The sequence below is a fragment of the Chiloscyllium plagiosum genome, chromosome 9 (assembly GCF_004010195.1).
Source record: "Chiloscyllium plagiosum isolate BGI_BamShark_2017 chromosome 9, ASM401019v2, whole genome shotgun sequence".
Taxonomy (NCBI): Eukaryota; Metazoa; Chordata; class Chondrichthyes; order Orectolobiformes; family Hemiscylliidae; genus Chiloscyllium; species Chiloscyllium plagiosum.
The window spans coordinates 4,724,128-4,748,504 of NC_057718.1; the positions used below are offsets into that span (position 1 = coordinate 4,724,128).

At 44.7% G+C, this 24,377-nt stretch overlaps 2 protein-coding genes across 8 annotated transcripts in view; one reads left to right on the forward strand and one right to left on the reverse strand.

Moving 5' to 3' along the window:
- Positions 1 to 24,377, forward strand: part of LOC122552576 (guanylate-binding protein 1-like) — a 60,131-nt gene that overhangs the window by 34,564 nt on the left and 1,190 nt on the right. Inside the window, 2 exon segments of the mRNA XM_043695288.1 lie at positions 5,780 to 5,889; positions 18,942 to 19,129. Of these exon segments, the coding sequence (XP_043551223.1) occupies positions 5,780 to 5,889; positions 18,942 to 19,129 (298 nt within the window).
- Positions 5,784 to 8,554, reverse strand: LOC122552575 (neurofilament heavy polypeptide-like). Of its 7 annotated transcripts, none has more exons than XM_043695281.1 (3): positions 8,537 to 8,554; positions 7,068 to 7,235; positions 5,784 to 6,884 (listed from the first exon to the last, which is right to left on the reverse strand). In XM_043695281.1, the coding sequence occupies exons 1-3, from the start codon at positions 8,549 to 8,551 to the stop codon at positions 5,886 to 5,888; spliced, it is 1,182 nt and encodes a 393-aa protein (XP_043551216.1). In that variant the 5' UTR covers positions 8,552 to 8,554; the 3' UTR covers positions 5,784 to 5,885. The 7 variants fall into 7 exon arrangements, with proteins under 7 accessions (XP_043551216.1, XP_043551221.1, XP_043551222.1 ...); XM_043695286.1 differs by lacking the exon at positions 7,068 to 7,235 and adding an exon at positions 7,035 to 7,067 and having other exon boundaries at positions 5,784 to 6,800; positions 8,495 to 8,550; XM_043695287.1 differs by lacking the exons at positions 7,068 to 7,235; positions 8,537 to 8,554 and adding an exon at positions 6,918 to 6,929 and having other exon boundaries at positions 5,784 to 6,800; positions 6,843 to 6,884.

Sequence of the window (24,377 nt, forward strand, 5' to 3'; positions counted from 1 at the left end):
AACTTTATTGGGATTGTATTATAGACCCCCTAATAGTCAGAGGGAAATTGAGAAGCAAACTTGTTAGGAGATCTCAGCTATCTGTAAGAATAATAGGGTGGTTATGGTAGGGGATTTTAACTTTCCAAACATAGACTGGGACTGCCATAGCATTAAGGATTTAGATGGAGAGGAATTTGTTAAGTGTGTACAAGAAAATTTTCTGATTAATATGTACCTACTAGAGAAGGTGCAAAACCTGACCTCCTCTTGGGGAATAAGGCAAGGCAGGTGACTGAGGTGTCAGTGGGGGAGCACTTTGGGGCCAGTGACCATAATTCTATTGGAATTAAAATAATGATGTGAAAGGATAGACCAGATCTAAAAGTTGAAGTTCTAAATTGGCCAATTTTGATGGTATTATGCAAGAACCTTCGAAAGCTGATTGGGGACAGATGTTTGCAGGTAAAGGGAAGCCTTCAGAAATGAGATAACGAGAATCCAGAGAAAGTATATTCATGTTAGGGTGAAGTGAAAGGCTGGTATGTAGTGGGAATGCTGGATGACTAAAGAAATTGAGGGATTGGTTAAGAAAAAGAAGGAAGCATGTGCAAGGTATAGACCGGATGGATTGAATTCTTAGAAGAGTATAAAGGCAGTAGGAGTATACTTAAGAGGGAAATCAGGAGGGCAAGAAGGGGACATGAGATAGCTTTGGCAAACAGAATTAAGGATAATCCAAAGGTTTTTCTTGCAAATACTTTCAGGTCATAAAGGTAACTAGTGAGAGAATTGAGCCCCTCAAAGATTAGCAAGAAAATGGGGGAGATACTAAATGAGTAATTTGCATCAGTATTTACTGTGGAAAAGGATATGGAAGATATAGAATGTAGGGAAATAGATGGCAACACCTTGAAAAATGTCCATATTACGGAGGAGGAAGTACTGGATGCCTTGAAACACATAAAGGTGGATAAATCCCCAGGACCTGATCAGGTGTACCCTAGAACTCTGTGGGAAGCTAGAGAAGTGATTGCTGGGCCTCTTGCTGAGATATTTGTATCATCAATAGTCACAGGTGAGGTGCCGGAAGACTGGAGGTTAGCTAACATGGTGCCACTGTTTAAGAAGGGCGGTAAGGACAAGCCAGGGAACTATAGACCAGTGAGCCTGACATTGGTGGTGGGCAAGTTGTTGGAGGGAATCCTGAGGGACAGGATGTACATGTATTTGGAAAGGCAAAGGATAATCAACATGGCTTTGTGCATAGGAAATCATGAAGAAGGGCTTATGCCCGAAACGTCGATTTCCTTCTCCTTTGATGCTGCCTGACCTCTGCATTTTTCCAGCATCACATTTTTAAGCATGGGAAATCATGTCTCACAAACTTAATTGAGTTTTTTGAAAGAGGATTGATGAGGACAGGGCAGTAGATGTGATCTATATGGACTTCAGTAAGACATTTGACAAGGTTCCCCATGGGAGACTGATTAGCAAGGTTAAGATCTCATGGAATATAGGGAGAACTAGCTAATTGGATACAGAACTGGCTCAAAGGTAGAAGACAGAGGGTGGTGGTGGAGGGTTGTTTTTTAGACTGGAGGCCTGTGACCAGTCGAGTGCCACAAGGATCGGTGCTGGGTCCTCTACTTTTTGTCATTTATATAGATGGTTTGGATGTGAACATAAGAGGTATAGTTAATAAGTTTGCAGATGACACCAAAATTGGAGGTGTAGTGGACAGCGAAGAAGGTTACCTCAGATTACAACAGGATCTTGATCAGATGGACGAATGGGCTGAGAAGTAGCAGATGGAATTTAATTCAGATAAATGTGAGGTGCTGCATTTTGGAAAAGCAAATCTTAGCAGGACTTATTCACTTAATGGTAAGGTCCTAGGGAGTGTTGCTGAAGAAAGAGACCTTGGAATGCAGGTTCATAGCTCCTTGAAAGTGGGGTCGCAGGTAGATACGATAGTGAAGAAGGCGTTTGGTATGCTTTCCTTTATTGGTCAGAGTATTGAGTATAGGAGTTGAAAGGTCATGTTGCGGCTATACAGGACATTGTTTAGGACACTATTGGAATATTGTGTGTAATTCTGGTCTCCTTCCTATCGGAAAGATGTTGTGAAACTTGAAAGGGTTCAGAAAAGATTTACAAGGATGTTGCCAGAATTGGAGGATTTGAACTACAGGGAGAGAATGTATAGGCTGGGACTGTTTTCCCTGGACCATCGGAAGCTGAGGATGACCTTATAGAGGTTTATAAAATCATGAGGAGCATGGATAGGGTAAATAGAAAAAGTCTTTTCCCTGGGGTGGGGGAGACCAGAATGAGAAGTCATAGGCTTAGGATGAGAGGGAAAAGATATAGAAGATACCTAAGGGGCAATTGTTTCATGCAGAGTGTAGTGTGTGAGTGAAATGAGCTGCCAGATGAAGTGGTGGAGGTGAGTGCAATTACAGCATTTAAAAGGCATTCGGATGGGTATATGAATCGGAAGGGTTTAAGAGGGATATGGTCCAAGTGCTGGCAATTGGGACTAGATTAGATTAGCATTACTGGGCAGCATGGATGAGTTGGACTGAAGGGTCTGTTTCTGTGCTGTATATCTCCATGACACTATAATAACAGATAATTGCCATCATTAAACTCCCAACTCCAGATTCTTATTGCATTCAAATTTCACTGAATGCCAATGTGGACTTCAACAGGGTTCCCAGAACAGCACCTGGGTCTCTGGATTAATAGTTCAGTGATAAGATCACTAGGCTCTCACCTCCCTAGTTAGCTCCTCAAAGAATTTCAACACATTTGTCAAACATCACCACTCTTGACGAAGCTGTGCTGACTTCACCCCATTTTACCATAACTGGCCAATAGTTTCCTGCATTCTGCCTCCCCCACTTCTTCAACAGGATTGTTACATTAACCATTTTTCAGTCCTCTGGGCCCTTCTGTGACTTCAGTGATTCCTGAAAGTTCCTCACCAATGCCTCTGTGATCTCAGCTATCTCCTCTCGAACCCTGAGATAGTCCATCTGGTCTGGGTAATTTATCCACCTTCAGATCTTTCAGCCTCCTCAGTCCCTTCTCCTTCGTGATGGCCACTGCACTCCCCTTTGACCCCGGACCCTCTTCATGTTCTGATATTCTGCTGGTATCTTCCACTGTGGAAACTGATGCAAAGTGTCCATTCAGTCCCGCCACAATTCTTTGGTCCCCATTGCCACTTCTCCAGCATTCCAATGTCTGCTCTTGTCTCACTGTTTTATCTTTTAGGAATCTACAAAAATCTTTTGCAATATACTTTTACGCTATCTGTTCCCATGTTCTCATATGTCATTGTTACCCTTATTAGTTTCTTCACTATCATTTGCTGGGTTTCCTTTCCTGAGATCCAATATCAAACTGATTTTCTCAGTCCACCCTATTGTTGAAGACCCTATGGTGATTGTAATACTGCCTTTTGTAATTGCCTTTTTTATCTCCTGATTTATTTTCTTCCTCACATCCTGATTACTGCTCAGAGGCCTGTACATTACTCCCATCAGGGTCATCTTTCTTTTGCCTTTCCTCAACTCCACCCACACTGATTCTATGCCTTCTGACTCGATATTAGTTCTTCTTCTTATCGATTTAATTTCATTTCTTAAGAACGAGACATTCTTGCTCCCTCTGCCTGTCTTTTCAATAGGACATGCAGCCTTGGATATTTAGTTTCCAGTGCCGATCCCTTGCAGCCATATCTCTGTAATACACATAACTTTTCTGATTTTAAATGTATGCTTTATTCATAGTAGTCATTCATCTTTATACACATAACTTTGTTATTGAAGATTTCTGTTTAGCCTTTGTACACAACATCATACTCACCAATTTCATTTACCTTGTTTCACATGCTGTGGTATTTAAGTAGAACCCTCAGTCCTGCATTTAACAGCCAGCCTTTTAATAGTTGTCCCTTCTCTGCTGTGCCTGAAGTTAGATTCCTGACTCTTTTCATACTCTCTGTCCTATTGCAAGCTCCAGAAACTTTAATAACCTCTGCTGAACCTTCCCATCCGTTTAATTTTTCCACGTAAATGAACCATTATCACACAACTTAGTTTAAAGCTCTATCTGCAGCCCTAGTTATGTGATTCATCAGGACTGTAATGTCACTACACTGTAGGAAAGGGTATAAGTCAATAGATAATAGGAGCTGATCAAATGAACAGGGTAGTCATTAAGGGTGACTTTTTAAGCTTCTAGCTGATTAGCCCAATCAAGTTGGAAATGGTAGCTGCAGCAATAAATTCACAGGGTACATTGGGAATCGTTTCTGAGAGCAGTATGTCATGGTGCCAACCAGGGAGCAGGCAATGCTGGGTCTGGTAATGTGTAAAGAGACAGGTTTAATAAAGGACTGCGGAGTAAAGATCCCCAAGGATAGAAGGTTTGAGGTAGAGCAAGGCTGGAAAGGCTGAGACTTTTTCACTGGAACGTATGAGGTTGAGAGGTGACGTTAGATAATCTTATAAAATAATGAGGGGTATAGATAGAGTTAATGGCAATTGTCTTTTCCCTAGGATGGGGGATTTCAAGAGCCTGGGGCACATCTCCAAGGTGAGAGGAGAGAGATTTAAAAAAGACACGAGGGGCAAATCTTTTACACAAGGTGGTTCGTGTGTGGAATGACCTTCCTGAGGAAGTGGTGGGTGTGGGTACCATTGTAATGTCTAAAAGACATTTGGATAAGTAGATGAATAGGAAAGGTAAGTAGTAATCGTGATATGATATAATTTAATGTTCAGTTTGAGAGTGAGAATTCCCATATTAAAGTTATCTCGTTCCTCTGGACTCAATATTGAATTCAGTAATCTTAGGACCTGAGCACCTTCTCCATGTCCTTACCCGAACCCACACACCAGGCCTTGTCGTCATGTGTTCTGCTACTACACACTCCCACAAACTGTCCCCATTCACAGCTACTCATTCTCCCAGGCTGACGTTTACCCATTCCTTTGTCTGCTCAACTTCTTTTTTAATCTGGGCTCCATCTCCACACTTTCCCCACCCCTTCTCGACCAAATGAACCAACCCTCTCCAAGCTGCAATCACTTCTGAAGGAAGTGTTAAGGAATATGGGCAAAAGCAGGTCCATTGAATAGGCCATGATGTTGTGGAATGGCAGAGTGGGCTTGAGGGGCTGAATGGCCTACTCCTTGTCCGAGACAACTGGTGGTGAGTTGAAGCTGAGGATCATCCCATTTCAGGGGAGGGGCAGGTTTGAGAAGGTGGGTCTTTCATGGGGACCTCAGCTGGTACGGGAATTGGACATGTGCTGTCAGAGTCACTGTGGATTATACTCCACTCATCAGCTAACCGAGACCCCCAAATAAACAGCATCACATTCCTGATGAAGGGCTTATGCCTGCTCCTTGGATGCTGCCTGAACCACTGTCCTTTTCCAGCGTCACACTCTCGAGCTTATAGTTAAAGGTTGCTACATGTTATGTTAAAATTGAATCCACAATCAGGGGTTTAGAACACACCACTCCTTTTTCAACATAAAACTACTCGGTTACAGAAACAAGATGAAGAGACAAAAGAATTCGGCCTGTTTCTCTCTGCCCCGGCTTTCAGAAAGATACACAGCAATTTATTTTATTCAGTTTCAGTCAGTTCATTGGAAACTCTCCTCTCGCAGGTGCCTTATTATTACTTGAGAGTTCAACATGAAACATTCAATTGTAATGCATGAAATGTGGCATGATAGTTTACATCCATCTTAGTTTTCTCTGTCTCTGTTTTGCAGGGAAATGAAAGCAATGATAATAAGATTTTCGCACTCGCAGTTCTGCTGAGTAGCATGTTTGTGTACAACAGCAAAGGAACAATCGACCAATAGGCTCTACTGGACATCAAGTATCCTTCATATGGTGTTCATTCAAAATGACAGCAAACCTCTGGCACTGTTTTTGATGCTGCTTCCTCTTGTATTGTTGTAAACTAAAGCACATAACAAGGAATAATTTGAGCAATGGGATGGATTTCCAGGGTTTCTGGTCTGGCATGGTGACCTCCTGGCCTGGTGTAACAGCCTCCTTGCCTGGCATGGTGACCTCTTGGCCTGGTGTAGCAGCCTCCTGGTCTGGCATGGTGACCTCCTGGCCTGGTGTAACAGCCTCCTTGCCTGGCATGGTGACCTCTTGGCCTGGTGTAGCAGCCTCCTGGTCTGGCATGGTGACCTCCTGGCCTGGTGTAACAGCCTCCTTGCCTGGCATGGTGACCTCTTGGCCTGGTGTAGCAGCCTCCTGGTCTGGCATGGTGACCTCCTGGCCTGGTGTAACAGCCTCCTTGCCTGGCATGGTGACCTCTTGGCCTGGTGTAGCAGCCTCCTGGTCTGGCATGGTGACCTCCTGGCCTGGTGTAACAGCCTCCTTGCCTGGCATGGTGACCTCTTGGCCTGGTGTAGCAGCCTCCTGGTCTGGCATGGTGACCTCCTGGCCTGGTGTAACAGCCTCCTTGCCTGGCATGGTGACCTCTTGGCCTGGTGTAGCAGCCTCCTGGTCTGGCATGGTGACCTCCTGGCCTGGTGTAACAGCCTCCTTGCCTGGCATGGTGACCTCTTGGCCTGGTGTAGCAGCCTCCTGGTCTGGCATGGTGACCTCCTGGCCTGGTGTAACAGCCTCCTTGCCTGGCATGGTGACCTCCTGGCCTGGTGTAACAGCCTCCTTGCCTGGCATGGTGACCTCTTGGCCTGGTGTAGCAGCCTCCTGGTCTGGCATGGTGACCTCCTGGCCTGGTGTAACAGCCTCCCGGCCTGGCGTGGTGACCTCTTGTGCGGGTGTAACAGCCTCCCGGCCTGGCGTGGTGACCTCCTGCGCTGGTGTAGCAGCCTCTCGGCCTGGCGTGGTGACCTCCTGGCCTGCCTACCGGCCTGGCATGGTGACCTCCTGGCCTGGTGTAGCAACTTCCCGGCCTGGCGTGGTGACCTCCTGGCCTGCCTACCGGCCTGGCGTGGTGACCTCCTTGCCTGGTGTAGCAACTTCCCGGCCTGGCGTGGTGACCTCCTGGCCTGCCTCCTGGCCTGGTGTGGTGACCTCCTGGCCTGGTGTAGCAGCCTCCCGGCCTGGCGTGGTGACCTCCTGGCCTGGTGTAGCAGCCTCCCAGCCTGGCATGGTGACCTTCTGGCCTGGTGTAGCAGCCTCCCGGCCTGGCGTGGTGACCTCCTGGCCTGGTGTAGCAGCCTCCCGGCCTGGCGTGGTGACCTCCAAACCCCTTGAAATAAGGGCCAACATTCCATTAACGTTCCCGATTATCTGCTGCCCCTGTGTGCTAGCTTTATGTATTTTTTGCATAAGTGCCCCCATGTCCCTTTGAGTTGCAGCTTTCTGCAGTTTTTCTTTTTGTTCGTTTATTCCCTTTTGCAAAATGAATAACTTTGTATTTCCCCATGTCAGACACCATTTGCCAACCTTTTGCCTACTTACTTAACCTATTCATATCTCTGTGTGAGCTGCTCTCACAATCTGCCTTTCCACTTAAATTAGTGTTGTCTGTAAATTTGGTGACAGTACATTCACTTTCTTCCCCCAAGGCATTAATATGTGAGTAAATATTGCAATGGGAATGGACTTAAATTTGTAAGGCAGGGGATAGGTTTACTATTGGGCCGAGTTTTAGAACATAGAATGTAGAATATCACAGAGCAGTACAGGCCCTTCGGCCCTCGCTGAACTGTGAAACCAATGTGAAGCATTGACACAAGCATAGCTCATGCCAGAACAAAACTAGAAACTGAACATCCCTGTTTATACAGGATGGGTCAACGCTGAGGAGGTGTAGTGGGCTCGGTCAAAGATAGTATCATTGCCCTTGAATGAGATACAGTTTCTGAATTAGAATCTACATGGGAGGAGGTGAGAAGCAGGAAAGGAGCAGTGACCTTGTTAAGTCTTTATTATAGAGTTCCAAATAATGGGGAGGAAGTAAAGAGCATTTGTCGGCAGAATTTGGACAGGTAGGATTGTGATAGTTGGTGATTTCAGTTACCGTCAGACAGACTGGGGGAAAGGGTAGAGTGTGGGGGTACAAAACGGGAGAAATCTCTGCAATTGTGCAGGAGAACCTTCTGGAACAGTACATTTCCAGAGGGCCCTCCCAACCTGATTCATGATGACCGAAAAGTGCTTACCTAGCGCCACCCTTTTTGATTTTGGCTCTCCAGCATCTGCAGTGCTCACTTTCTCCAAGTCTCCCAGTCTGGCATGGTGACCTCCCGGTCTGGCGTGGTGACCTCCCGGTCTGGCATGGTGAACTCCCGGTCTGGCATGGTGACCTCCCGGTCTGGTGTGGTGACTGCCTGGCCTGGTGTAGCAGCCTCCCGGTCTGGCGTGGTGACCGCCTGGCCTGGTGTAGCAGCCTCGTGGCCTGGCGTGGTGACCGCCTGGCCTGGTGTAGCAGCCTCCTGGCCTGGCGTGGTGACCACCTGGCCTGGTGTAGCAGCCTCCCGGCCTGGCGTGGTGACCTCCTGGCCTGGTGTAGCAGCCTCCTGGTCTGGCGTGGTGACCTCCTGGCCTGGCATAGCAGCCTCCTGGTCTGGCGTGGTGACCTCCTGGCCTGGTGTTGCAGCCTCCCGGCCTGGCATAGTGACCACCCACCCTACCATCGGGGATTGAGGGGGCAATAGCCTAGTGGAATTATTGCTGGTCTGTTAATCCAGAAACCCAGGCAATGTCCTGGGGATCCTGGTTGGTGCAGATTTCTGTTTGAATGGTGATAGCGTGGAGAATGTTGGGAGCTGGGAGTCCTTGTACACCTGTCGCTGAAGGTAAGCATGCAGATACAACAGACAGTGAGAAAGGTAAACGGTATGTTGTCCTTCCCAGTGAGAGGGCTCGATCACAGAAGGAATGATGTCTTGCTGCAATTGTACAGGGAGTTGATGAGACCGCACCTGGAATATTGTGTGGGGTTCTCATCTCCTTTTCTGAGGAAAGATATTCTGGCGATAGATCAAAGGGTATAGGGAGAAAGCAGGAACAGAGGATGATCAGCTACAATCATATTGAATGACCACAGAGTAGACTCCCAACATGTTTAGTCTTTGCTCTTAAAATAATTCCTCCAAACTAGGGATTATCCTTGTGAACCTTCTCTGAATTGCCTCAAATGAAATTCTCTTTCCTTCAATAAGGGAACCAGATCTTCTCACAGTACTCCAGCTGTGGACTCCCCAGCATCATTAGTTGCAATAAGACATCCCTACTCTTATGCTCCAAACCCTTTGAAATAAGGGCCAACATTCCATTAACCTTCCCGATTATCTGCTGCCCCTGTGTGCTAGCTTTATGTATTTCTTGCATATGTGCCCCCATGTCCCTTTGAGTTGCAGCTTTCTGCAGTTTTTCTTTTTTGTTTGCTTATTCCCTTTTGCAAAATGAATAACTTCGTATTTCCCCATGTCATATATCATTTGCCAACTTTTTGCCTACTTACTTAACCTATTCATATCTCTGTGTGAGCTGCTCTCACAATCTGCCTTTCCACTTAAATTAGTGTTGTCTGTAAATTTGGTGACAGTACTTTCACTTTCTTCCCCCAAGGCATTAATATGTGAGTAAATATTGCAATGGGAATGGATTTAAATTTGTAAGGCAGGGGATAGATTTACTATTGGGCTGAGTTTTAGTACATAGAATGTAGAATATCACAGAGCAGTACAGGCCCTTCGGCCCTCGCTGAACTGTGAAACCAATGTGAAGCATTGACACAAGCATAGCTCATGCCAGAACAAAACTAGAAACTGAACATCCCTGTTTATACAGGATGGGTCAACGCTGAGGAGGTGTAGTGGGCTTGGTCAAAGATAGTATCATTGCCCTTGAATGAGATACAGTTTCTGAATTAGAATCTACATGGGAGGAGGTGAGAAGCAGGAAAGGAGCAGTGACCTTGTTAAGTCTTTATTATAGAGTTCCAAATAATGGGGAGGAAGTAAAGAGCATTTGTCGGCAGAATTTGGACAGGTAGGATTGTGATAGTTGGTGATTTCAGTTACCGTCAGACAGACTGGGGGAAAGGGTAGAGTGTGGGGGCACAAAATGGGAGAAACCTCTGCAATGTGTGCAGGAGAACCTTCTGGAACAGTACATTTCTAGCCCTACTAGGGAGGGAGCTGCAATAGGTCTGGTCTGAGGAAATGAGGCAGGCTGAGTGGACACCATCTGAGTGGGGGAGCATTTGGGAAATAGCAGTCGTGATATAAGAAGGTTCAATATCAAGTTGGAAAAGGATAAAAATCAGGGAAGGATGACAATACCAGACAGGACTAGGGCAGAGTTCAGGGGCATGAAAGTTGAACTGCAGCATGTTGATTGGAAATGATTTTGGTGGGTAATCTGGAAGATGAAACGTGGGAGACTTTCAAAAGAAAGATGAATAGAATAAAGAACAAAGGAAATTACAGCACAAGATGGGCCCTTCGGCCCTCCAAGCCTGTGCCGATCCAGATCCTCTATGTAAACCTGTCACTTATTTTCTATGTGTCTGTATCCCTTTGCTCCCTGCCCATTCATGGACCTGTCTAGATACATCTTAAGTGATGCTATTGACCACCTACGCTGCCAAAGCGTTCCAGGCCTCCACCACCCTCTGCATAAAGAACTTTCCACGCATAACTCCCCTAAACTTTTCCCCCTCTCACTTTGAACTCATGACACCTAGTAATTGAGTCCTCCACTCTGGGAAAAAGCTTCTTCCTATTCACCCTGTCTATACCTCTCATGATTTTGTAGACCTCAGTCAGGTCCCCCCCCCCCCCCCCCCCACCCTACCTCTGTCTTTCTAATGAAAATAATCCGAATCTACTCAACTTCTCTTCACAGCTAGCGTCCTCCATACGAGACAACATCCTGGTGAACCTCCTCTGCACCCTCTCCAAAGCAGCCGCATCCTTTTGGTAATGTGGTGACCAGAACGGTACATGGTATTCTAAATGTGGCCAAAGCAAAGTCCTGTAACATGACCTACCAACTCTGTACTCAATACCCCATCTGATGAAGGAAAGCATGCCACTTTACTGATCTGCATTGCCACCTTCAGGGTACAGTTGACCTGAACACCCAGATGTCTCTGTACATCAGCTTTCCCCAGGACTTCACCATTTACTGTATAGTTCATACTTGAATTGGATCTTCCAAAATGCATCACCTCACATGTTCCTGGATTGAGCTCCATCTGCCATTTCTCTGCCAAACTCTCCAATCTATCTATATTCTGCTGTATTCTCTGATAGTCTGTATTCTCTGATAGTCTGCTTCACTATCTGCTACTCCACCAACCTTCATGTCATCTGCGATCTTGCTAATCAGACCACCTATACCTTCCTCCAGATCATTTATGCATATCACAAACAACAGTGGTCCCAGCATAGATCCCTGTAGGTGCAAGCTCAGTACATACCCATGAGAAATATGGTTTTCAGAGCTAATGTACCCTGAAAGATTAAGGAATTAATGAGAAAATAAGGGAGACATATGATTCATACTGGAATAATATTCGTGACAAATGAGAAGAGGGTTTCAAATGCAGGAGAGAAGGTAAGGCTGGAATAAGAGAAAGCATGAGGAAATGATGGCAAGCTGCACTCAAATAGGTAGTTAAATGTTATTCAAACATATTACAGGTAAAAGATTAGTAAAGGATTGTGTTATGGACCTGATCAAACCCCTCTGAAATATTTTAAGAAGGTAGTGTAGAGCCAAACTCGTCCTTATTTTAAAGACAGATGTAAAATGCCTTGTTCCCTTTACAATGTGACTGGTCAAGCTTCTTGACGTGAAGCAAAGCACAATTTGTTTAAATACTGTATTTAAAATACAATCAAAGAGGAACTTAGAATAACTTAAACTCTACTGGAAACTTATCAGAATAACAGATACAGTAACTGATATTAATTAACTGTTCCAATGTAGGAACATCCCATAAACACAACCCCTTGGCAAAAAGGTAAATTCATACACAGATTCTCACATGCAGTTCTCCAATTCAGGAGGAAAGGACATCAAGAGAAAATTCAGAGTAGCAGCCAGGAGACAGTCACTGAAACTTCCAACTCTTTTGACACCCCAAGAACTTCTGCTTAAAGCTCAACCTGAAAACTTAAAAATGAGAAATCCTGCTCTGTGAGAGAAGGCCACACCCAGGCTGCTTCCATTGTTCCACCTTAATAAAAAGCCAAAGGCCTCACAAGCTGTTTACTCAAGTGGTCTTTAGAACTGAGGTCAACTCCTCTGCCTTACAACGTCTCTTCAAAAGAATGGACAAAATAACCTCCTGAAAGCCACAGCATCATCATAATTGAGTGGCACTCCTAAGGAACGAGTAGAGTAAGTTCTCATTGAAACAAATGGTATGACAGGGGTATGAAATAACTACTTTCCTTCTATCTTAACGAAGTTAGAAGATGGTGACAATGACCCAGTTGAAAATGTGGCTGTTGAGTAACTCCGCAGTACAGTGATAGGCAGGGAAGAGACGCTAAAAAGGCTGGCAGCACTCCAGATACAGAAGTTGGGGAACTGGCCCGAATGGGATACATCCCAGATTGCTGAGGGAAGGAAGGGAGAAAATTGTAGAGATGTTGACAGAAATTTTCCAGTTCTTGCTGAACACAGCATTAGTCCTGAGGGACTGGAGGGTCACAGATGTGACATTGTTTAGGAAAGAGGCAAAAGAAACTACAGATAGTGGGAAAACTGATGGAGGACATAACTCAGGATAAGGCAAAGATGCCATTGGAGAAAAATAACCTAATACTAGACAGTCAACATTGCATTCTTTGATGAGGTGTCACAGGCAGTGGATGGGGATATTGCTGTTGACGTCAATTTCTAGTTTTGGAAAGCATTTGATACAGTGCCACATGGCAGGTCGGTTAACAGATTAGAAAAGTTTGGGATTGTCCTTGGCAGCATAGCTCAGAGGTTGGCTAAAAGACAGGAAGCAGAGATTGGGTATAAATGGGCATTTCTCAGCTTGGAGATGAACGGAAAGTTGTGTACCATAAGGATTGATTTTGGGACCCTTGAATTTCTGATTCATGTAAACATTTTAGAGATGAGTATTGAGAGTAAAATCTCTACATTTGTAGGGAGAATAGTGAATTATGAGAATGAGGTTGAGCAACTTCAGAGGGACATTGACAAGTTGCAAATGGCCAGATGCCTGGCAGATGAATTTCAGTGCAGAGAAAGGTGAGGGAATGCATTTGGTAGAAGAAACACAGAGACAATACAGGCTCAATGGCACAACTTTGAGGGGATTACAGGAGCACAGGGACCTCAGGGTTCACATACATGATTCTCTGAAGGTGTCCAGGCAACTTGAAACAGTTGTTAAAATGGCTAAGAGGATCCTTGCAAAAATAAGTAGAGGCATCGAGTATAAAAGCAAGAAGAGTTACGACACCTGTGCAAATCATTGACAGACCCACATTTGGAGTGTTGTTCTCAGATCTGAGCATCTTATTGAAAGAAAGATGTCAAAGCCCTGGAGAGAGTTCAAAGATGATTTACTACAATGATACCAGGAATAAGGGATTTTAGACACCAAGAATGATTAGAACGAGTGAGCTTAAACTCCTTGGAGCAGAGGTCAGCAAACACCTTATTGAGGTGTTCAAAATTCTGAACATTATTGATCGAATATGGAAGATTATTCTGTTTGTTTTTATTCTTGCACATGGCTGTTACTGACTGGGTCCAGCATTTATTGCCTGTCCCTAGTTGCCCCTGGAGAAGGTGATGGTGAGCTGCCTTCTTAAACTCCTGTAGTCCATGTGCTGTAGATAGACCTACAATGCCCTTAGGGAGGGAATTCTAGGATTTTAACCCAGCAGTACGAGGGATGAAGGAAGGGTGATGTATTTCCACATCAGGATACTGAGCGGGTTGAATGTGAACTTTCAGACGTGGTGTTCCATCTATCTGCTGCTCTTGTCCTTCCATGTGGAAGTGACTGTGGGGTTGCACAATAATGTTAAAGCAGCCTCAGTGCATTTCTGTGCATCTTGTAGATATTACACAGTGCAGCTACTGAGCTTTGGTGTTAGAGGAAGTGAATGTTTGTGGATGTGGTGCCAATCAAGTAGCTGCTTTGTCCTGGGTGGTGCCAAGCTTCTTGAGTGTTGTTGGAGCTGCCCCCATTCCAGGCAAGTGGGGAGTATTCCATCACATTCCTCACAAGTTGCTTTGTCAGTTTAAAGGGAGATGGCCAGGGGTAGTATCTCTCGACTATTCATGCAGAGACCCAGATCATGTTCTGGGGATTCTGGTTCAAATCTAGCCATGGCAGATAGTTGAATTTGGATTCAATAAAAAAGAATCCAGAATGAAGAGTCTAAAGATGTCAATGTAGCCATTGTTGTTTGTTGGAGAAACAATCTGGTTCACTAAAGTCCTTTTGTGAAGGTAATTGCCATCTTTACCTCCTCTGGCCTCCATTTGACTCCAGACCTACAGCAATGTGGTTGACTCTAAACTGCCCTCCAGGCAATTAGTGATGGGCAACAAATGCTGGCCGAGCCAGTGACACGCACATCCCATGAATGAATTTGTAAAATGTAACCAGTGGCTACACTTTCAAGATTGTCAACAAGAGAGCTAGGAATGACATAAAGAGAAACTTCTTTACTCAGAAAGTTGTTGGGATTTGGAGTGTGCTGCCTGGGAAAGCAGTGGAGGAGGATTCTATATGAAGTTTCAAAAGAGAGCTGGAATTTGAAAGTAACAAATTTAGAGAAGCTGGGGAATGGAACTCGCTGAGTAGGTCTTTCTGGAGCCAGTACAGACATGATGGGCCAAATAGCTTTGTTTGTTACAGTAAAAATTCTATGATTCAATGAATTTGTATGTTCATAATGAAAACAACAGACAAACAACAGGGACAGTCAATTAAAAATCAAGTGAAACATTTATTTATGATTTCCGGAGCTGGGTTTTATCTTGCTGAGTTTTCTGAATCAATTTCAAAAATAAAGTTGTGGGATGACACATTGAAAACATGACAGTTCACGTAATTTGAACAATCTTACTGCCATATTGGAAATCTCTCCAATATTTGTAGGTCTCTCAAGTTCCTGAGATTTGAGATTGACTTCAGTCTCAAAAACCTTTATTATTCTCGTGTAAAGGGCTCCAATTAAATACTGCACAATCACGTGGCATTTGGAAGGATGTAGAATCTGTGAAGCTCCCTCCCATGGAATTGTAACTTGCTCTTTGAATGGTTAATTTTGCTCTCGATCATTAAAAAGGCACCAAACTCTGACATGTTTGGAACAGAGGGAAGTAAATTGGGAATATTTAATAATTCACTACAAGACTGGCACAGAGATGTCAACATTTCCACAACCTTTACCCTTGCCAGCCATTGATAGAGAGATGGACCACACCAAGACTGTGGGTGAAATGAAGATTTTGACAACAGGAGTAACATTTAATTATAAAATCAGCAAAAACAGCACAAAGTAGTCATTTGTGTTATATCAGGTGGTTATCTGACCAAAAAGGTGATATAACCAACACACAAGAGTTTATAATGATGTGATATCCAGGAGTGACCCAGTGAGACAAGCTTCAATCCAGATCTTCCAAAGCTAACTTCAGCCTAGTGGCTCCATTCGCAAATACCTCCATCTGGACCACATTCCACACTCTGTAATCATCCTTGTCAAGCTTTGGGAAACTGATCTCTTCCCACTTTACTCTGGCTTAATCCTTCCATACAGCTTGATTATGTTTCAGACTCCTTTTCCCCATTACCACAATTCCACCCGATTGTTCCATTCCACATCCTGTGTCTAAAGCATCAGTGAGTAGGCTACAGGGATAGGTTAGTCAGTTGAAGCTAAACTTTTCATTTCCCTCACATTAATGTTGTAACATACTTGGGGAATGGTCAGAGAGCAAGATCAAACGTAAACGGGTCCTTCTTCAGATTAATCTTCTTCATCTTCTTTGGTCAGTGAAATTGTGACTTTCTAAATACTATTCTTTTTCTCAGTGAGTATTCTGCATCCACTGTAATGGTATGAAACAATTTCAGATCACTTCTTTGGATTCATTTGGTAACTGTCTCTCAAAATACTTTTCATTCTGCCATGCTCAATGTTTATTATTGTTGATGAAGGAAGAAATCAGCGTCAGTCTTTACTTGGATTTGATTTATACACAGGGGGAAACATCACAGATAAATCTTTCCTGGCTCTTCTCCTGTGTCAAGATGTTTCTTTTTGGGAGTACTCAAGTAACCGACAATTCCATTCCCCATGTGTACTTAAGATCAATTGATAGAATTGACTTACATAAAACTAAAGGTATTTCCAACATTCTGAACAAGAAAGCTATAGGGAGAGGTTGAATAGGCTGGATTGTTTTCCCTGGAGCGTCAGAGGCTGAGGGGAGACCTTATGGAGGATTGTAAAATCTTGAGGGACGTGGGTAGGATAAATAGACAAGGTCTTTTCCCTGGGGTGGGGAGTCCAGAACTAAAGGGCATATGTTTAACGTAAGAGAGGAAAAAGTTAAAAGGGACTTAAGGAGTAGCTTTTTCACTCAAAGGGTGATGGTGCATGTATGGAACGAGCTGCCAGAGGCAGTGGTGGAGGCTGGTACAGTTACAGCATTTGAAAAGCACCTGATGGGTATACGAATAGGAAGGATTTGGAGGGATATGGGCCAAATGCTGGCAAATGGGACGACAGTAGGTTAGGATATTTGGTCAGCATGGATGAGTTGGACCGAAGGGTCTGTTTCCATGCTGTGTATCTCGGACTCTATGACTTTAATTGTATCGGATTCATAACATGAACTCTGTTCTTCAAGCCAGACTGTAGCAATTGGAATCTGGCGGATCTTATTAACAATGAGGTTTGTGATTGGACTTGTTAACCTGGGCCAATCAGAGTGCCCTGGCTGACTGACATAGCTAGGGTGAGTCTTTCGAGTTTTGGGGACTGACTCTGTGCTACAGTCAGTGGGTGTCTGGGTGTCAGTATGCAGGGTAGCCAGAGACCAGAAGGCTGACTACTGTCCTGCAGGAAGGCTCGCCAAGGATGGTCTGATCAGTATGCAGTGTGGACCAGTGTCAGGTGTTTTTTGAGCTATATTGGGTCTGTGTTCTATGCACTGTTTCTCATTGGATTGGACTGTCTTGTTTGTGATTGTTACCATTTACTTATTGATGACTGGAAGTGGGATTTGAGATTTGCCCTCATTTCCCTGTTAACTGAATGGAGTTTGGGTTTTGGCATTGCTGTCTCTTCCCTGTAAATACTGGTCCTTTTGTGAACTGCTATTTGTTTATTGTGAACTGTTTGTAACTTGCACTGTTTTATCAAATAAAAAGAAATGAACAGGAGATTTAGAATTTTCTCACTTTGGGAACTGACTCTGAGCTGGCTGGCTGGAGCCAATGTACGATGCATATTTAAATAATGGGTGACCGGATACTGGCCTCTGTGTGGTTATTTCACAGACCTAATGAGTTTCTCTGGCACTTCCTTTGATTTAGAACATTAGCGGTTCAACAGTGCTTTTGTGGAGCAGCAGGAGATCTTAGGCTTCAATTTTTGTTTCAGGATTGAGTGTGCAGAAACAAGAGAATTCCTGGCTTTACAATTTTTAAAATGGTCACCTGTACTTCCCCTTTCAGTCCACTGGGGGCAGGTTGGAATGGAAGTGAGGCTGGGTGAGTCGGAATGAGCTGAGGTGGCTGCTACTGGTTTCTGGGATAGATTGCATCAATAATCCTGCTTGGATGCTACCTGACCTGCTGTGCTTTTCCAGCATCACACTTGATTCTGATCTCCAGCATCTGCAGTTCTCACGTTCTCCCCTCTGGGGGGATTGGGCAGAAAGCCTGCCTTGAGATTCGAGCACAGTGTCCAAACAAAAATTGAAGATTCAAATGTGAAATGGGCCTCAGCCCTCAGCCCCTTCCTCATTCCCCCTCCCAAACACTCTGTCCAATTCATCTCAACCATGGAAAGCTTTCAACTCATCCATGTCCCTTATACCTCCATGCCAACCTGCTCCCTATACATGGCCAGGCCCCTCAAATCCCACTGGCCACTCTATCACCTTATCCATGCCCCATTATCCCTCATACTTCCTGAGCAACTCCATATCCCTCTACCCATCTCCATGGGTTCCTACATCCCCAATTAGACCTTTAATGGATCTACCCGTCCTGCTTTGCTCCTCAGGCCTTGATACCAACTTTGCACCGATATCCCACACTCTCTCCCATTATCTACCTTGCCAGCCAAACATCCACAAAGATACATATGCACAGGAGAAAAACATGAATTTCTATTCCCTAAATCCTACATTTCAGACCACATTCAGTTAAGTAGATCACAATTCATGAAATCACATTTTGACAGGTCTTCAATAATTTGACACTTTTTTGACAGGTCTTGCCAGGTTTGACATTTCCATGGGATACATGTACCTTTACACACAATTGTCTCCACAGCTAACAATCCCAAATGATACCTGAGTCCCACCACAAACCTGTGAGGTTTCCCAGGACAATATTCACAGGAATATCCCACTTTTCCAAAGGAATATCATGGCTCCTGAAAAGAAATGCACAGAACAAGCCTGAGCTGAGCTGCTGTCTTGTGCAATCCTGGTTCCGCACAGCAGGGATCTCAATGGGATTTCGATGGGAACAGCTGACCAATTGAATGGCCAGTTGCATCTGGGAATTACACATGTGGGAAGCCTGTACTGATGCCTTTTGGGAAGTGCTGGGTTCAGAGGTGGGCATATGATTTCAGGTCATTTCTGCTGTTTACCCAGCATTGTAAAGGCTTTCTGATGTAATGGGAATCTGAGCATTATCAGTGATGACTAGAAATCCAATGTTCATCTGCTTCTAAGTTATTCTCCTTATCAATGGAAAAGTTACGTGACAGAACTGACCATAATCATTCGATCCAAATCCGGAGTGGAAGATGACGATGGAGAAGGGTTCATGCTATACATTCCTGGCCTTATGTGGGTTGTACGGGATTTTTGTCTGGAGCTGAAAATTAACTTTAAAAGAGTAACAGTGGATGAATATTTGAAAAATGCCCTGAAACTGAAATCAGGTAAGGTTGGGGGTGGCACGGTGGCTGTGGTTAGCACTGTGTCTCACAGCACTAGGGACTCGCCTTGGGCGACTGTGGGGAGTTTGCACATTCTCCCCATGTCTGCGTGTGTCCCCATGTCTGCGTGCGTCTCTGTGTCTGCGTGGGTTTCCTCTGGATATTTCGGTTTCCTCCCATAGTCCAAAGATATGCAGGTTAGGTGAATTGGCCATGCTAAATTGCCCAAAGTGTTAGATGCATTAGTCAGAGAGAAATGGGTCTGGGTTTGGTTTCTCTTCAGAGGGTCAGTATGTACTTGTTAGGCAGAAGAGCCCGTTTCCACTCTATTGGGAATCTAATTTTAGATGAAATCAAATAAGGAAGGCAGTGAATCAAGAAAGCTCCCCGAATCGAGTGCTGTGCATATTAAACACGTTAATTTATTCTTCAGTCTGTGCCTTCCACAATCCTTTTGAGTAAGATTGAGTCTGTAATTACAAGTTAGCCAGGAAGGACTTTGAGAGAGCTAAGAGGAGACAGGAGGGGAACATGAAGTTGTTGGCAAATAGGATCAAGGAGAATCTAAAGCTTTCTTTGGTATGTCAGAATAAAATCACCAGAGATTAGGACCAGATGACAGTGAGGACTGCAGGTGCTGGAGATCAGAGTCAAGATTATAGTGGTGCTGGAAATGCACAACAGGTCAGGCAGGAAAACTGACGTTTCAGGTAGGAGCGCTTCATTCGGAATGAGGCTGGGAGCCTCCGGGGTGGAGAGATAAATGGGAGGGAGGGTGGGGCTGGGGAGAAGGTAGCTAAGAATGCAATAAGGTGGAGATGGTGTTAGGGTGGAGTGGATAGGTGGGAAGAAAGATTGGCAGGTAGGACAGGTCATGAGGATGGTGCTGAACTGGCAGGTTGAAACTGGGGAAAAGTCGGGAGGAGGGGAAATGAGGAAACTGGTGAAGTCCACATCGATGCCCTGGGGTTGAAGTGTTCCGAGGCGGAAGATGAGGCATTCTTCCTCGAGGCATCAGGTGGTGAGGGAGTGGTGACTGAGGAGGCCCAGGACCTGCATGTTCTCAGCAGAGTGGGAGGGGAAGTTGAAATGTTTGGCCACAGGACGGTGTGGTTGATTGGTGTGGGTGTCCCGGAGGTGTTCCCTAAAGTGAAGGGGTCCAGTCTCCCCAATGTAAAGGAGACCGCATCGAGAGCAACAGATACAATAAATGATACTGGTGGAAGTGCAGGTGAAACTTTGGATGTGGAAGGCTCCTTTTGGGACTTGGATGGTAGTGAGGGGAAGAGGTGTGGACACAGGTTTTGCAATTCCTGCGGTGACAAGGGAAGGTGCCAGGATGGGAGGGTGGGTTGTTGGGTGGCGTGGACCTGACCAGATAGTCACAGAGGGAACAGTCTTTGTGGGGAGGGAAATATATTCCTGGTGGTGGGGTCCGTTTGAGGTGGCGGAAATGTCGGCAGATAATGCAGTTTATGCAGAGGTCGGTGGGGTGGAAGGTGAGAACTGGGGAGTTCTGTCCTTGTTGCAGTTTGATGGCGGAGGTGCGGGATGGGGATGAGATGCATTGGAGGGCATCTTCAACCACGTGGAAGACGAATTACAGTTTTTAAAGAAGGAAGTCAGCTGGTGTGTTCTGTGGCGGAACTGGTCCTCCTGGGAGCAGGTGCAGCAGAGGTAGAGGAATTGGGAATATCGGATAGCATTTTTGCAGGCAGTAGGGTGGGAGGAGGTGTAATCCAGGTAGCTGTGAGAGTTGGTGGGTTTGTAAAAAAAAGTCTGAGTTTGTCATTGTTGATGGAGATAGAGGTCCAGAAAGGGGAAGGAGGTGTTAGAGATGGTCCAGGTGAATTTAAGATCAGGGTGGAATGTGTTGAAGTTGATGAAGTGTTCAACCTCCTCGTGGGAGCATGAGGTGGCGCCGATGCAGCCATCAATGTAGTGGAGGAAAGGGTGGGGAGTGGTGCCGGCGTACCTAGGGAAGATGGACTGTTCTACGTAGCCAACAGAGACCAGCATAGCTGGGGCCCAGGCAGGTGCCCGTGGCTACCCCTTTTGTATGGAGGAAGTGGGAGGATTAGAATGAGAAATTGAGGGTGAGGACCAGCTCAGACAAACGAATGTGTCAGTGGAAGGGTACTGGTGGGGACGTTGGGAGAGGAAGAAATCGAGTCCTTGGAGGCTCTGGTCATGGCATATGGAGGTGTAGAGGGATTGGATGTCCAATGTGAAGATGAGGCATTGGGGGTCGGGGAAGCCGAAGTTGTGGAGGGCATGGGTGACCTGCTGCGCTTTTCCAGCAACACATTTTCAGAGGAGAAAGGAAGGCAAGTTCGTTTTTGATAAAAATCTTTTATTCTGTTGACTGAGAATTTCTTGGAGTATTTCCCACTTTGCCCCCCTGAAAAGGTTAGGGATGTTAAAGATGTAATCCCAGTTCCATGTCCACGTGCTACACTGTTCTTGGCTGATGGTCTACTTCAGAGAACCTAGATAAACCCAAGAAGAAATCTTCACCTCCAGGAGCCCATCGCTCTGACAGAGATCTGCCATTACACTCATGGAATATACAGCAGCTCCCATCACTGCAGGATGGAGCCTTCAGTCAGTTCAATGTGAGCATTCCTAACGTAGAGTCTGAAGGTGCAGGATGTGATCCACACTGTAGACTCCTGGGGGGGGGGGTCGGTTAGCTCAATTGGCAGCACAGCTGGTTTACAATATAGACATAATGCCGACAGCATGGGTTCAATTCCTACACTGTAAAAGACTGTCCATAAACAGGGTGTTTTCTTTGGAGCAGAGAAGGTTGAACAGGATCTGATTGAGGTGTGTACGGTTGAGGGGCATGGACAGGTTGTATAGAAAACAGCTGAAAGGTCCATAACAATGAATAATAATTTGGAAGTGAAATGCAGGAGGTTTAGATAGGATTGTAATCTTACTAACACACGACTTCTGAGGGAAATGTGTGAAGATGCAACCCGCCAGCCCAGGAGTGGGGGTGTGTTATAAGAAATATATACCAAGTGAATTCAAAACCAACAACTCCATCTCTTATACCCAAGGAGCAGTATGGTTTTGAATCACATGATATTAGCCATGATCGAGGCACCAATAAATGAGACTCTGAGTTCAATCCTACGCTGCTGAGGCACTGCTCCATTAAACTATACGGTCTTCACTAAGTCTGAAACATCAAGGTCTTTGTTTTATTTACAATAGCCATCGTCTGACACATAGTTGTCCTGACAACGCCTTATTTCTGCACCATTACACAGAACATTGACTACAGTCTCCAGTACAAATTATTCCATTCTCAAATCTCAGAGGCTCGATGGTGTGTCACTGATTGTCTCAGTGCTACATCATCATGTCATTAACATAAGCTCTTTCATCATACTCACATTCAGTTCAAATTAGTGCATGTTCTTCCAAAATGCAATCTGTATCATTACATTTCCCACTATTTCCCATATTCATCATCATCACAGAATCACCATCATTAGAGAATTTCCCACTTAAATGCTTTGCTCTCAAACAGATTTGCAAATCCTAATGACACGTTACAACTGGAGGGCGAACCCCTCTGTTAATTAAAACCAAACACCCAGAAAAGCTTACCTCGCCTCAGAGAACCTCGTGTCAGAGAACTCCTAATTTTCACTATTCAAAGAAAAAATAACTATTTATTTTCTTAATTCTAATAGTGAAGACTAAATAATAAGTCCAAGCCCCCCTTTTTTACTGTCTGACCCCAATTCTATTTTAAAAATGCTGTTTCAATAACACACTTGTTAAACATTACATTTAAATAATCTCAAGACCACACAGCCTTTGTCTTCTCTGCGATCTTCAACCTTCCATCTGCTGATCTCCCTGGGTCGTTTTCCCTTTTTACTGTGAGTCTGTTTTATAGGAAAAGGTACCTTTGAAAGAGCATCTTCTAATTTGTTTGAGAGCAGTTAGCTCTCCAGCTCTATGGCAGTTACTCGGCTGATCGATGGCAATTGCTCTCTAATTTTCCAAATGCTGGGTTTATATACCCCACTTGACACATTAAATTCTTATAATTTGACTGATTTCCAGGTGTCAAAACACTAAAATTCAAATTCCATTGACTTCTGGTATCCTGGGCATGATTTAAATGAATTGGTTAAATTTGAATTGTTGTCAAAACAGCAACCAAAACTCAGGTATCCATTTAACAGCCAATGGATGCATGCATCTATTCAGGAACAGCCTGACTCCCAGCCTTTCCATTCAGGCAGCTGAGCCTGCACTTTAAGGTTACTTCAGTATTCAGAAAACACTCTCACTTTTAAAGTGAACATACATGCTTTTGACTTCCTAACACACCTCACGGAAAAACATTTCAATCGGGTGGTAACAGTAGGGGATTTTCACTTTCCCAACATGGACTGGGCCTGCCATAGTGTTAAGGGGGAAAATAGAGAGGAATTTATTAAGTGTGTAAAGGAAACTATTCTTTTTCAGGTTGTGGGCGCAGCAATTTGCGAAGGAGCAAAACTTGACCATCTCTTGGGAAATAAGGCAGGGCAAGTGTCTGAGGTGTCAGTGAGGGAGCATTTTGGGGCCTGTGATCATAATTCCATTGGTTTCAAAATAGTGATGGAAAAGGATAGACCTGATTGAGAAATTAAATTTCCAATTTGGAGGAAGGCCAATTTTGATAGTATTAGGCAAGAACTTTCAAAAGTTGACTGGGGGCAGCTATTTGTAGATAAAGAAACAGCTAGAAAATGGGAATGCTGGATCACGAGAGAAACTGAGGTTCTGGTCAAGAAAAAGAAGGAAGCATGTGTCAGGTGCAGACAGCAGTAAATGGGTGAGTTACGATTTGAGTATTTTGCATCAGCGTTTAATGTGGTTTAGGAAATGGAAGATGGAGAATGATGACTGACATAAAAGAGCCAGAGTCAGGGAGATTGGAATATAGCAATGCCTGACTCTGTGGGAGGCTGTGCTATTGTCAAAGGCTGTGCATTTGTAAATAAAGTGTGATTGGTGATGGGATGTCAGCTAGTGCCCCTATCCTCCCACCCCACTCCTGTACTCTCCTATCTCTACTCTACTCTCCCCCCACACCCCTCTCTCACCCACCCATACTTCCCTGATTCCCCTCCTCTGTACTCCCATGTCTCTCCCCACATCATGTTCCTCCTGTCCATATGAACCCCACTGTACTCCCCTCCCCCATCTCCCACCCTTACTTCACCATACTCCCCCC